Genomic DNA, 15,897 nt, shown 5'->3' on the forward strand with positions numbered 1-15,897 from the left:
AGAAGTCTGATATGGGGCAGCCAAGTGAACTTGTTGTGGAAAAGAAGACCTAGGAAACGAAACTGTGGGACCACAGGCAATCGTTGTGCATCGAGATAGAGCTCTGGATCAGGGTGGATCGTAGTACGGTGACAGAAGTAGACCACCCGCGATTTTAAAGGAGAGAATTGAAACGCATGTGAGAGGGTCCATGCAGAAGCACGCCGTATAGCTCCCTGGAGCTGCTGTTCTGCAGAGGACATCGAAGAGGAACTCACCCAAATGCAGAAATCACATACAGGCCAGAAGTCCATCGATATCAATGAGTAAAAGAAGTACACTCAAGACAGAACCCTGTGGGATGCCCATCTCCTGGGTCCGTGGAGAACAAAAAGCAGTACCAAACCGAACCCCGAATGACCAATGGAACAGGAACTGGCGGATAAAAATCGGGAGTGGGCCCCGGAGACCCCACTGTTGAAGTGTAAATAAGATGTGACGGCGCCAGGCCGTGTCATAGGCCTTGCGTAGGTCAAAAAATACTGCAACCAAATGGCGGCACTGGGAAAAAGCCTGCCGTACTGCGGATTCCAAGCGAAGTAAAGGATCGATCAGAGACCGTCCTTCTCGGAAGCCACACTGGTAAGGGGACAATAGATCCCGAGATTTGAGGACCCAATTGAGCCAACGGGCTACCATCCATTCAAGTAACTTGCAAACAACCTTTGTCAGACTAACTGGCCGATAGCTGTCATCAAATAGGGGGTTCTTAGCAGGCTTAAGGACAGGAACCACGATGCTATCCCTCCACTGAGAAGGGAAGTTACTCTGGAGCCAGATACGGTTAAACACCTGGAGAAGATGTTGCCATATTGGAGCACTGAGATGTTGAAGCAGCTGGTTATGAATGGAGTCTGGGCCAGGGGCTGTATCATGAGAAGAAGAAAGTGCAAATAGAAATTCCCATTCAGTAAAAGGTTCGTTGTAAGATTCGGACTGACAAGGGGCAAAACATAAGGTGGAAGCTTCGGCCAGCTGTTTCCGGCGAACAAAAGCAGCCGGATAGGAGGCTGATGCCATTGCAAAATGTGTCACAAGATGCTCCGCAAGAATCAATGGGTCCGTACAAAGGCCATCTGGGAGGTGAAGGCCTGGGAGGGTGAACTGCTGATGGCAACCTTGGAGAGAGCGAAGTGTAGCCCATACCTGTGACATAGGGAAGAAAGAAATCGTTCTCAACATATCCGTTTGCTCGGTTTGATTAAATAACGGGCTTTAGCGTGAAGGCGTTTAAAGGTAATAAGGCTGGCAAATATGGGGGCCTCTGAAGGTGTTGCGGGGCTCGAAGGCGATCACAGATGGCAATGGCAATGGCTGTACTCCACCATGGGACTTGCCGGCGACGAAATGGTCCATATGAGCGCGGTACAGCAAGGGTAGCAGCGCGAACAATCGCGTCAGACACGTCACGTAGGACGTCATCAATACAACCCAACAAAGAGGGAGAAAATACGACCTGTGCAGTGTATAGAAGCCAACCGGCGCGTTGGAAAGACCAACGAGGTAACCTGTCCATCGGGGAATGGGAAGGGAGAGAGAGAGAGAGAGAGAGAGAGAGAGAGAGAGAGAGAGAGAGAGAGAGAGAGAGAGAGAGAGAGAGAGAGAGAGTCAACGGGAAATGGTCACTATCACAAAGATCGTCGTGTGGCGATCTGTGTAATGAAGGGAGGAGAGAGGAAGAAGAAAGAGAAAGATCAATAGCAGAAAAGGTACCATGACCAGCAATGAAATGAGTAGGGGAGCCATCATTAAGAGGGTACATGTCGTGGTCTGTAATAAACTGATCCAAGAGAAGGCGTCGTCTACATGGAAATGCACCGCCCACAAGGGATGATGAGCATTAAAATCCCCAGGAAGGAGGAGGGAAGGAGGAAGTTGCTGAAGGACAGTTAAGGCAGCAGGTATACGAGTCCTGTCAGGAAGGAGATAAAGATTGCAAACCGTGACCTCAGAATCCAGGTGCACCCTAACAGCAACTGCTTCCAATGTAGTTTGAAGAGGAATCCACGTGCTAGCAATGTCTGTACGGACCAACGTACAAACGCCGCCAGAAGCCCGCAGGGGTCCGACCCAATTGCGATAGAAAACACAGAACCCACAGAGGGTCGGTGAGTGAGCATCAGTAAAATGAGATTCCTGTAGAACCACACAAGCTGCAGAGTAAGACGAAATAAGGGATTTCAATTCCAGAAGGTGACAGTAGTATCCATTACAGTTCCATTGGATAACCACAGAAAGATGATTTAAATGGGTGCTGGACAGGCTAAAGCCAGTCATACCGCCCGGTCACCACCCACCACCAACAAGGAGGGGGCGACATCCATGAGCGACAGGTCAGAATCCGGTTGTGAAGCCGGGGAAGGGACCTCTGGTGACACCAGAGGCTCTTGTTCCGGGACTTACGTTTCTTCTTCTTTTCAGGTTGAGATCGAGGAGGGCTGTGTACCATAAAATAGCCAGCTGTAGCAACACCAGGAACAGAAAGTGATCGGGCGACCTGGGGGCCGACAGCCCGCGGTTCTCGCGGTCGTCGTGTGGCAGCAGACCTTTGGCCTGGAAGGTGCTGGGGAGGGGCATACTGGAAGGGGCGCCCTTGACCGGCAGACGCCGAAGGAGTGGGATACTTCTCCGGCTGCGGAGGGGGAGCAGTGCCCAGAGGAGAAGGTAAGGGAGCTGCAGGGGAGGGGGGGGGGAGCAGAGGGGTCCGGTACTGGGGAAAGGAAGGGGGAGGAAGGGGTGAAGATGTAACTAAAGCATAACTAGACGTCATGGACACAGGGTGGTGTATACTTCTTAAGAGCCTCCGTGTAGGGACTTCTGAATCTTCTTTTCCTTCTTATATACTGGGCAGTAGGGCTAGTAGAAACCAATGGGTAACAGAAGAAATATTGAATTTAATTGATGAAAGGAGAAAATATGAAAATGCAGTAAATGAAGCAGGCAAAGAGGAATGCAAACGTCTCAAAAATGAGGTCAAAAGGAAACGCAAAAAGGCTAAACAGGGATGGCTAGAGGACAAATGTAAGGATGTAGAAGCGTATATCACCAAGGGGGAAGATAGATACTGCCTACAGGAAAATTAAGGACACCTTTGGAGAAAAGAGAAACACTTGTATCAATATCAGGAGCTTAGATGAAAACCAAGTTCTAAGCAAAGAAAGGAAAGCAGAAAGGTGGAAGGAGTATATAGAAGGTCTATACAAGGGCGATGTACTTGAGGACGATATTATGGATATTGAAGAGGACGTAGATGAAACCGAAATGGAAGATATGATACTGCATGAAAAGTTTGACAGAGCACTGAAAGACCTAAGTCGAAACAAGGCCCCAGGAGTAGACAACATTCCATTACATACTGATAGCCTTGGGAGAGCCAGCCCTGACAAACCTCTACCATCTGGTGAGCAAGATGTATGAGAGGCGAAATAGCCTCAGACTTCAAGAAGAATATAATAATTCCAATCCCAAAGAAATCAGGTTTTCACAGGTGTGAAAATCACCAAACTATCAGTTTAATACGTCACAGCTGCAAAATACTAACGCAAATTCTTTACAGATGAATGGGAAAACTGATAGAAGCCAACCTCTGGGAATATCAGTTCGGATTGTGTAGGAGTGTTGGAACACCTGAGGCACTACTGACCCTACAACTTATCTTGGAAGATAGATTAAGGAAAGGCAAACCTACATTTCTAGCATTTGTAGATTTAGAGAAAGCTTTTGACAATGTTGACTGGAATAATCTCTTTCAAATTCTCAAGGCGGCAGGGGTCATATACAGGGAATGAAAGGCTATTTACAATTTGTACAGAAACCAGATGGCAGTTACAAGGGCCGAAGGGCATGAATGGGAAGCAGTGGTTGGGAAGGAAGTGAGACAGGGTTGTAGCCTATCCCTGATGTTACTGAATCTGTATATTGAGCAAGCAGTAAAGGAAACACAAGAAATTTGTGGTTAGGAATTAAAATCCATGGAGAAGAAATAAAAACTTTGATGTTTGCCAATGACATCGCAACTCTGTCAGACACAGCAAAGGACCTGGAACAACAGCTGAACAGAATGAACATTGTCGTGAAAGGAGGATATACAATGACCAGAAAGAAAAGCAAAGTGAATAGAATGGAATTTTGTCGAATTAAATCAGTGATGCCAAGGGAATTAAATTAGGAAATGAGATAAAGTAGTAGACGAGTTTTCCTATTTTGGGAGCAAAGTAACAGATCATGGTCAAAGTAGAGAGTATATAAAATGTAGAGTGGCAAAGGCAAGGAGAGCTTTTGTGAAGAAGAGAAATTGTTAACCTTGAGTATAGATGTTGCCAGGAAGTCTTTTCTGAACGTAATACTGTGGAGTGTCGCTGTATATGGAAGTTAAATTGTTTAGACAAGAAGAGAATAGATGCTTTCGAAATGTGTGGCTACAGAAGGATGCTGAAGAATACACTAAGCAGATTTAGAAGGATGTAGGTTGCATTAGGTACTGGGAGATGAGGTTTGCAAGGCCAGAGTAGCATGGTGAGCTGTAGCAAACCAGTGTCTAGTCTGAAGGCCATATGCAATTGTGATATAGGCGACTCGGTATAATCGATATATACCACAACTCCAAGGACTTTCACATCTTTGATGTAACTGAGATTGTAATAGTATTAAGGTTGCCCAAAGAGGGCACAACTATTACACATCGTAGTTTACTGTTTTTATCTAAAATGTAAATAAGCTGTACACATACTAACTATCTGTTAATCAGACATTTTAAATGAATGAATTTTATGTTATTAGTGTATTTCCTACTTTTGTACTTTGACGATGGCGTCATATTATGAACGCTGATTGGCAGTTGTGAAGTAGTGTGACAGGAAATAGGTGGAGCCTCTGCATATTAAAGCTCGTGCTTAGCACTCAACCATCAGTTAACTTCGTGGCAGATGAGGAGCTCCGCCTACCATCCTAAGGGAGCCATGGGTATAATTAATTTTATATTATCTTGTTAAATTTTTACGTCATTAGACACTCATTTTATTTAAAGATTGGTTTTTAGTATTTCCTAAAATTAATCCACAGGTCTGATGATGGTTATGTAAAAATAACCGAAACCGGTTACCTATATCATTGAAACAAATGGTCTGATCAAGACTGAACTTTAGTCAAAACTATTGTAATTCGTCTGTTTGGAAATTGTGTTGCCTTGTTTATGCATGATAATTTGTTCACACAGGTACACTGTAAAAACGAATTTCATTCACGGAAAAATTTTCCTCACAAGTGGAGGCTGTGGATCATATTGGGGTTGGAGAAGAATGGATGGTAATGTGTCTTAAGCTGCTAGCTATCTTACAGTAAACCTGTTTACAGTGTTTAGTGTCATGCAGCAACTTCATGCATGGTAACCACATCAGATGAAATTATCTACCACCTATTACAACAGTAAATGCAAAAATGCTCAAATGTGTGAAATCTTATGGGACTTCTTTGCTAAGGTCATCAGTCCTTGAGCTTACACACTACTTAACCTACATTATCTTAAGGATGGACACACACACACACACACACACACACACACACACACACACACACACACACACACACACACACACACACACACACACACACACACACACACACACACGGGAGGATTCGAACCTAGCCGCACAATTCATGACTGGAGTGAGACCACTCGGCTAATCCCGCACAGCCCAGTAAATTCAGTAACACTGGTAACAGTGCTGTAGTATCACAATGGGGCTCCATAGCCCGTACATTTGATGCTACTTTCATACTTTCTTTTAAATTTTTGTTGGTGAAATCATATGTTGGCATATATGACTGAAAATAAGGGTTAAGAAAGATCAATTTGAATCTGATACCGGTAAATGCCTGTAAAATTGATATAGAAAATAAATGATGCAGAATGCCCATGATGTAAGTTGTTTCTTAAATTTATTGAAAATTAAACGCACCTGTGGCAAGCTGTCCTTCATGCAACGTTCATGGTGCAACGAAAAGTAAGATAGTGATTTTCCTATCGTTATCAATGAAGATCGTTATCAATTGTTGTCCAGTGTGACATTACTGAAAGTATAGAGGAAAAGAGAAGAAAAATTCATTGTGGAGTAGAATCGAAACAACAAACCACTTCTGTGCTACTTCACAAGGTGCAATCATTTCAACAGGTTTAAATTTGTTGATATATGTGGAATAAACGCCGCCATGACAAATGGTTTTTGGGTGAGCTACCCAGCACTTTAAATGACAGCCGCATCAGTCTGTTCTCCTATCCCAATGTCAGACCGCTTACTAGCTCTGAAGTCCATTTCTCTTGAACATAAGCTGTCAACCTCTAGCAAAGTTGGTATTTTTTTGTATTTCCGTAACCTCACAGAATTTCTGCCATAAAACACATCTATCACATTGCCCAGGCTTTCATATTGTGTGCATGTTGCTCGTTTTCCTTTGGCGTAGATAAACCAATTCCACTCATCTCATTATTGCATACTTCTTGCCATAACTTGCATACAGAAGAATGCACATTTATAATCTGCTTTGTGTATTCTGTCGCCCTTCGCCTTTGTGATGCCTTTCCTTTCCCATCCACAAAAAATTTAATTTTTTTAACAAGTTTCCACCATCCCATAGAATTGAGCACAACTTTAACATGGCTGTGTCTAGCCATTAGAAATAGCTGATTCCTACTACTGGCAGTTATGTGGTTTTTCACTGCTGACTAATACATTACTTTATTTTTCAATGTGGTAGTTGAAATACTATGGCTACACGACATTGTAATTAGACAGGAATGTCATTCTGCTTGCAAGGTAGCTCGTAGGTGGACTGCACACCTTAAGGAGGAGTTGAGGGGCAGAGAGAGCAGGCGAGGAGGAGACAGAAAGAGTGACAGAGGAGAGATGTAAGGAATGTGGGAGGAGAAGATGGCCTACCAGATTCGAATAAATGGCTACCCTGGCAATGTACTCCACTGGGTACTAATATACTGCTGATCTCTAGTAAATTCACAATCTATGCTTCTTTCAATTAGCCAATGACTTTTCTCATTCTCCATGCAATATTTGTGATGTGAATGCTTGCAACATTCTCAATACCATCCCACCCCAAATTTAGTCTAGGATCCTCACTGTTAGAATCACTGACAAGATACTACCAATGGATCTTCGAGAATATTAAAGAATATTCGAATTAATACAGCTAGTGCAAATCTGTACATAAGAAGACATAATTTGGTGATCAGCTTTTCTAACGCACATTCCCATGATTCCACCTTGTGGTACATTTTACTCTGCTCTTTGCAGAGACACTAACAGCTCTCTCCTACACTGTATGCTTCACAGCACAGCACCTACTGACCCTAACCATCAGCTGTGACTTAACAGTTTGTCTTGAGTTGCAGTGTTGTGCTTTTCCTATCCACACACCTATCACTCGTCTTCAGCCTTTGTCTGCCTACTGTCACCCACATTTATCAAGTTAACTTGTTCCACACTCACAGCTTTTGCTCAAATGAATTCAGGCATTTGACACACATTTCTGGACAGTGTATTCTTCATCTGGCAATCTTTGGTTTCTCCTCCTATCCAATCATGAATAGTGTCTTGCACTGGACCCAAGATAACGTCCCAGATTTTCGGTCTCCAAAATTTATTTTGCATTGCCAGCCTGTATGATGCTCAAAGACTTGGTTCTAGAAAGCAACAGGATAATTTAACTAAACTATTCACTATTACTTTAGGACTTGCAGCTAGAAATGAAATAGTGTGGTGAGGCATGCAAAGCCGGCAGGGCACACATTCAGTCTATCCCAAGGGATAGACCTTCACCACACTGTCAAAATACTTCCCAAGCGCAGTGCAGTTCAGTTTTTGGCCGCTTGCTGTCCTAAGGAATCATTCAGTGCACTATGAGATTCTGTTTGCAGACATTTAGTACAGTCATAGGGTTGAAATTTTACCTGTATTTACTGCTATTTGTTTTGGACTGTGCAGGACTTAACAATGCTAAAAGCAGCTTCATCAAATGTTATTCAGTGAATATATCAATATCACTCTTGTTCAAAGCACTACTACACAAAATCAAAATCAGTTGAGAGAAATGGTTTGTGCATAACCTGCCTCCATCATCAACATCTGTTCTTGATAGTGCTCCCAAATGTACTGTTGTTGATGAGAAACTTATGCCAAAATGAAAGGAGGAAATTACTGGTTTCATCATACGAATGTGGAAGTGAAAAATTTTAAAAAGATAGAGCATATAAATTCAATTTCTCTACATGTACCCTAGTTGCCTAGATAAAAAAATTGACAGGTTGACAACCCCAACAGAATTGGAATGGACCCAAATTAAAGATTATGTTGGAAAACAATGATGAAACAAGTAAAAAAATTTACACCGTCCGCAGTTGGGGAACTCAGTAATGAAGCTGTTAGGAAAATTACCAAGTATGTGTGGCATAATTACCTGCAGAGGAGATATATTTTCGTAAATTTTAATTCTCACTAAGAAGGCTGTTGTTAGCAACTACAATCAAATGAAGTGCACCTCAGGGATTCAGCACCAATGGCACTAAAAAAATCTTCATTGTTCACATCATAATTGTTGGAATTTTAAGGTAGTGAATGTTATCACTGCTCTTCTTACTTTCAAACAAATTTCCTTACTTCTACCTATTGTGATCTTATACACAATCATTTTATACCATCAAAGTTAGTTATGTACTAAGGTTCTAGTGCTTTTAGCTGTATGTTGTACCTTTGTGTCAACAGTTCTCCAGGGTGGCAAACATGAAATTCAGTGTGTAGTGGCATACACTACACCACGCCAGAAGAAAGAACCACCATATCTGTTTCCTCAGGTAATGATCTACATACCATCTTTCATAGATGCTGCGAACCACCATTTTAGCTTTGGAATTTGCTGTGGCTGCGCCAAGCACAGGTCCCCCATTCGATATATCACTTTTAATTTCGAAAGTATTATGTTGAACGCACTTCTGCCACCACCACCACCACCACCACCGCCACCGCCACCGCCACCGCCACCACCACCACCACCTCTCTCCAAAGTTGTGTGTGCACTAAATCTACTGTATATCTCTCACTCTCATTATCACCTTTGCTGTTGTCCCTGCCCATCTGCTTACTATACCTAACTCCCGTGTTTTGCAACACACTCTTAGTGCTGTCCAATCATTGCCTGCAAGTACTGTGAACTTCAAGAAATGGGTTCCTTATTCTCTCATAACCTCACCCAAATGTGTCCCATAATGAATGTGTAATTGTAGTACATATCCCTGCCTACACAGATATATATACACTATACAAGTCACCTAATAGTGCATGCCAGAGGGTACTTCTGGTACCACTACATGCATTACTTCTAGCTTTCCTACTCCATTTGAAGGTGGTTTTGGGAAGAACAATTGCAAAAAAGCATCTACATTAGCACTAATGCCTCCTATTTCATAGCTACAATCATTTTGCAAAATATATATTGGAATAAATAGTATATACCCCAAATCTTGCCACGTAAGTAAGTACACTATACCCTTCTCAAAAAAACACAATTTTTATCTACTAGTTTAGAGTTGTCAGCGCTTGACGAGGTTCCACTGTTGACTATGTAACAAACATAGAAATTAACTAAACTCCATTTAAAGTTCCTATTTGACATGTGTAATATCAACATTTTCCCCCCAAGTGAGATGGAAACACACCTGACTACTTTATTCCCTGATGTATTAGCACATATCCTATCATCCTGTCCCTTCATTTAGTCAGTTTTCCCATACATTTCTTTCATTGACAGTTCAGTTCAGCTGAGGACTCCATATTCCTCTTAAGTTCACCTAATTTTCAGCAGCATTTTCTAATGCCACATCTCAAGTGTTTCACTTCTTTTCATTTTCCAATCACGTCTACCTAGTAAAAATACCAACACTCACCACAACTGATCTTAGTCCACAGAGCTGGTTACTGTCACCAAAAATACATATCTAAGAGGTGTTACAATTTTTTGTAAATAGCATTAAATTTAGTACACTATGGTGACAGTTAATCAAATAAATATGGAATTTCACCTACTATCACCATCATGTACGAAATTTAATGCTATTTACAATCCTTCTTGCTATCACCATGTTTTCTTTTTGCAAAATGTTTGGGATAAGTAATGTTCCATTACACTGTTAATTTATGACGTGTGTACTGGATAAACCCATTGCCTTTACACACAGCAAACACACAATTCCAGTAATGCAGGCAGTTTTTCTTTAAATACTTCAGCAAATAGAAATGTATGGCAAATACAACACTTTTCTGATAACTTACCGCTTATGGTTGATTGCTTTACCTATTACACTTTTTCTATTATAGAACTGTGACAGAGACAAATGAATTGACAGCTGCTGCAAAGGAGAGTCTTCTTTGGTACATTTGTTCCAAGTACGAATTTGAGGCATTCATTATTTACATGTACAATAAAATTACCATGGATTACAGTTAATAAACTTAGTTTCCTCGAAGTTTTATTCAAATACCATTAAACACAAGAGAACAACATACCTACAGTCAACTAAAATTCTATAAAAATTCTGGAGAAGTGCTACTACCCTAGGTTTTAATGTTTCATCATTTATGATCACTGAGATTTACTGCACCCATTGCATTACATGATGTTCATACTGTACTTCATGCACAATGCATCACTGATGTGAAAACTTACATCATGTTCAGTGCCATCCAAATCCTGTTTCAGTTCTGGGTCATGCTTTATATGAAGACTAGGCATCTTTAGCGGATCTGCAAGAAACTGAAAAAAGAAAGAATGATGGTTTATTCAAAGCATCTGTCTCTTGCACCTGAGTGGTGGTTACACATCATGCGGGGCTAAAAAGCTGCTGGTCAGATGTATTTACTTACTAGCGTTAGGTAACAAGAAAATGTCTGTCACATTAGATTAGATTTATTTTCATTCCAATTGAGCCATATTGCTGAGGTCCTACAGGATGCAGAACATGTCAGAAAAACAATAATAACGACAATTATACATGACAAACATTTGAAACTAAAGCTCCATTTAATTTAGAGGTAGACGCATCAGATATGTATCAACCAAATAACAGAAATTATTTCATCCTTACCAAGCTGCTGCTGCTGCTGCTACACACACACACACACACACACACACACACACACACACACACACACACACACACACACACACACACACACACACACACACACACACACACACACACACACACACACACACACACACACACACACACACACACACACACACACACACACACACACACACACACACACACACACACACACACACACACACACACACACACACTCTATGTGATTTTTCTCAACTAAATGTTTCCTCACTTTGCAAGGGAGACATTTTATTGTGGGTAGGCAGTTCCTGCAGGAGAATGAACTAATACAATACCATTTCATTTCAAGACAAAATTACACACACTATCTAAAATATCATGACAATTTTCTCCTTTTCACCAGTACCACTATCATCCCTTTTCATGCTTTATTTGAACATTTAAATAGTGTGCCACCATTGACACAGGGCACTGAGCACGTCAGGATTTGTGTAAGCAGGTACAAAATTCTGTATCATTGAGTAAATCATGCTATGTGACAAATTTTTAAAATTTCTACTGTTTTACTGCAACATTGATTCATTATTGTGAGGAATTGGATAAATTTATGTGCATAGAAATGCACTATATTTGCTAATTAATGGAAGATGCTGATTACTCACAGTGTTTATGTAGATGGCAACATGAATTATTATTATTAATATATTTGCAATTGCATGACTGAGAAACTCCAGTAACATTACTAATCTGAACTGTGTGCCTTATGTATGAAGCCAAATCCAGAACCTTTCATGTTCCTAGTGCACAGGAGCAGGTGAAACTGGCACATTGTCTGTAAAATGCTTGGTGAAGTGTGTGGTGTGGTCAATGGCTTCAAGCATGTGATTCAATTCCATTGAACTCTCCACTCTCTTCGTAAGTCCAACATGAATTGCAAGCTCTCTCTCGTTACATGTGATTGACTGGTTCAGATGGAAACTCCTTCATAAAGTAAAATGGAATTCACATCAAATCTCTTAACACACATCAAAATACCATTTCTTGATTTTTATTTCAGAATTCAAGTTAACTTCATTTTTGTATGGTTTCAGTCTTTCCAGCCCCCTTTCAGCATAGTTGAATGAATATATTATAAATAAAATTTACATGAGAACAGAACTGGCCGTTTATGAGCGCTCCAAATGTCATTTTTACATTTGAATATATCCATTAGAATTGTCCAACAGCAGAACTTTAAATTACACGAAATTTAATTTGATTCATACGACAAATTATGACTTAGGGGTCATTTGACACCATGATATGATGTCGCAAACCACCATAATAAAAAAATGTTATTAACAACAGTGTGGGGTGAGTCACAGTGCAATGTAGATGAGAGCAGCAAGCAGATGCTTTGACAGATTTAAGTTTGAAGATGGCACTTTGTTTTTGCCAAGTGTGAATGTGGAAACACTAATGCAGTAATATAGTTCAATGCATCCAACTTCTTTATGTTCTGCACATGGAAGCCAAATAAGTTCTTTGCAAAGTTCTTATTCATGAAGTTAGAAAACACCTGAGACAAGAAATTAAGTTATGCACCTGCAACAATGGAGGAAAATATGACAATCCAACAAAAATTAATACAACTTTTTGATGGGCTATCCCCCTGCCCCCCAAACCCCAAAGTTTATTTTAGTAACACCTGTTACATGCTGTAATGGGAAACTATGATGGCTGAAAAGCCAATTTGTGTAGCCATTGATATATTTTTGATTCAATGGCAAGGCAAACACAGTATTCAACCTAACAACTACCTTGACATATCAAGTGCTAGAGTGGGATTAAACGGAATTTTCAAAGAAAAACCCCGCTTGCAGGGGGACAAAACAGAAAAAATATGTAACACTGGGTTTTCAGCAACTATTTTTGCTCTTTTGTTTCTGATACTTATTTGTATCCAGCAGGAGTCTGTACAAAAACAGGAAATAATGGAAAAGAAAACTGTCAGTTTCCAGGCTAACCTAAACCTCAGAGTAGGCTATATATCAGTCTGTCACAACATAGATGCCACCTCTGAGAGAAAGCTCTTAAAATTTGAAGACAGGCAGTAAAACACTGCTCTACACCTTAATACAAGAACCTCTTCTGAGCAGCAAAAGAACATGAATACAGGAGTATCCACACAATACCACTCACCAAAACCAAGATTTCTATACCAGATATAATTATTAATAAAATTTCAAAATCAAAGTTGCACATGTGTTCTGTATAGCCACATATATGATTATATAACATTAACAGAACCATCAGCATGTGTCAAAAGCATGCTGTGAAGGAAAGGCCATACACAAAATTGATTATGTTGTATGTTAACAGCATGACTGAGCTGCTTAACAGCTGTGCATTGTCTATGATGTAATATACTCCCATTGCCTGTCACCAAACCACTTCAGAGACATTTTACAAATACCAACTTTTTACCATAACCATGTGCAGTACGTGGACCATCATTTTTAAAGTTTAGCTAATAAACCTCTCCACTGGAGTTGCTGGCTTTAGGAACTATGTTATTAATATGGGCACATTAAAGCCACTTCGAAGTAACGAATGTACATCTCAAGTACCTGCACTTACCAGGTCTCCATGGCAATGACTAAGAAACAACAGAAGCCCCTGGGGTTCCAGTCAAGATGCCACAGGCCCATAAGCTTTCCAATAGCTTGACATTGCTGACTTTTTTTCACCCAAAAGGAAAGGGAGAACACTGGCTGCGAGATTATTTGTGTTTGCCTTATTAAGAGACAAGATGTGCTGAGTGTTGTTGATTGGACACCCAAACCAACACAACTCACTTCACCTGTTGTGCCTGAAGAATACTGCCCTAGAGCATCCAATCAAGTAGTGAGTGGTTGCTCATCACTGGGAAATCCAAGACTCCCAAGCAAACAGCAGCCTTGTATTGTCATACACACCACTATCAAGAAATGTGGCAATACATACCACTATATTGAAGTGTTGCATATCCCCACATCATCAAATGATACTTGCAACTTGAAGTTATTTATGTAACAAGAATAGAAAAACAAAATAATATATTGAGTATAAATATACATGGCACAAGAGACATGGCAACATCTTGTGTTGCAAAGGTTCCATCTGATATAATCCATCTGAGATGTGGTGTTCCATCATTACCTAATTTTTCTACATGGCTGGGTTATGTATGATACTCAATATTTTTCTATGTACTGATAGATCATCATCTGCAACTAAATTATGTACCTTTGAGTTAGGTTGGCTTATCAGCACGTCTCTACCTATGAAACAATGTTTTTGCACAACAAAATTTCATGTCCGTTTTGTAGAACTCCACTCACAAGTTACACCTCTGTACTTTATAGAACACTATGTTTATCTTCCTGTCCCAATCACTATCTATTATGCCTGTGCCAAGTTGAAGGCTCCAATAAGAATTGTTTTTATTTTGTGATTATCTTAGTTCTCCATTTTCAGACCTGTGTTATTCAGTGGAAGATGATAGGGTACACCTATAAAGACCATTAAGGCACTATGGTCACGAAGAAGCTAAACAAATAGTAGGTTATATGCAGAATGCATTTTTAGGTTAGAAAACCACCTGTTAAGACAATAAGCAGGTAACTGCATATCTAGTGTGGGTCACCTAATTTTGGTACTGATGAAAATACACGTCAAATGTCACAAACACTAAATGCAAACGCAAAGTAAAAGTAAAGCTTTCATGAACCTGGAGGTAGTTATTAACTAATTAGTGCTCTAGCAGGCACTGTCTTGCTGGATGCAGTATGCCACTAGCTTCCTCCAACTTCTGAACTCACCAACACACTAAGTTACACGAGGACCTACAGCGTCATACTGGAATGGAAATTGTCATTTTCCACATAGACAATTTCCATATGTGAAAAAGTGACAGGTGATACTTGGGACAACCCAAAACACTTGAATTTGTAGACTCACACTTACACATAGAATAAGCAATCGTCTTACTCTTAGAAAAATGTGTAAGCATTCAAGACAAGATCTAGAGTTTCATTAACAGTAGCACTGCACACACAACACTGGAAGGAAAACTAGAAATAATTAGCTACAAAATCTCATATTCCATACAGAGGACCCACCAGAACTATTCACCACAGAACACTGGTAGTAACACAGTTATCATCATGAAAAATCAGTAATGTGCAATGCGCTAAATCTACATTTATCTCATTGCATGTTACTTAGATTTGAAATAATCTGCATGCAGGTAAGTATCAAATGTGAGGAAAAAAATTATTTTTAAGTGTGAGGTAGAAAAATAACCATTTGAGTTCCAACATCCACCCATCATAGCAGGTTAATGCTTAAGAAATAGTCTGGCAAATAATGCATACAAATTCCTCTATCACACCACAGTGATAGATGCATATATACACCTGGGACTGCATAATTGGAGTTGCATGCATTGAGAGTGGGAGAAAGATGTGGAGGGCAATTACAGCAATGAAGTACAACATGATATGAGGTTGTGCAAATACAGACTACATGAGCCATGCCCTTTTATCAGGAACTGTCCTTCCATTTCCTTGAAGAGATTTAGGGAATCCACAGAAAATTAAGATCTAAATTTCCAGAGGACAATCTGAACTCATTCATCTCAAAATCATGTCCTGCGACAGTGCCACAGCTGTGAGAACAAAAATTCCTGTGAAAATCTACAAAAC

At 40.4% G+C, this 15,897-nt stretch overlaps 1 protein-coding gene across 1 annotated transcript in view; it reads right to left on the reverse strand.

Moving 5' to 3' along the window:
• Positions 1 to 15,897, reverse strand: part of LOC126232190 (uncharacterized) — a 111,572-nt gene that overhangs the window by 82,388 nt on the left and 13,287 nt on the right. The window contains exon 3 of the mRNA XM_049942488.1: positions 10,768 to 10,854. Within this exon, the coding sequence (XP_049798445.1) occupies positions 10,768 to 10,854 (87 nt within the window). The remainder of the gene's footprint in view (positions 1 to 10,767; positions 10,855 to 15,897) is intronic.

The sequence above is a fragment of the Schistocerca nitens genome, unplaced genomic scaffold, assembly GCF_023898315.1.
Source record: "Schistocerca nitens isolate TAMUIC-IGC-003100 unplaced genomic scaffold, iqSchNite1.1 HiC_scaffold_466, whole genome shotgun sequence".
NCBI classification, from domain to species: Eukaryota; Metazoa; Arthropoda; class Insecta; order Orthoptera; family Acrididae; genus Schistocerca; species Schistocerca nitens.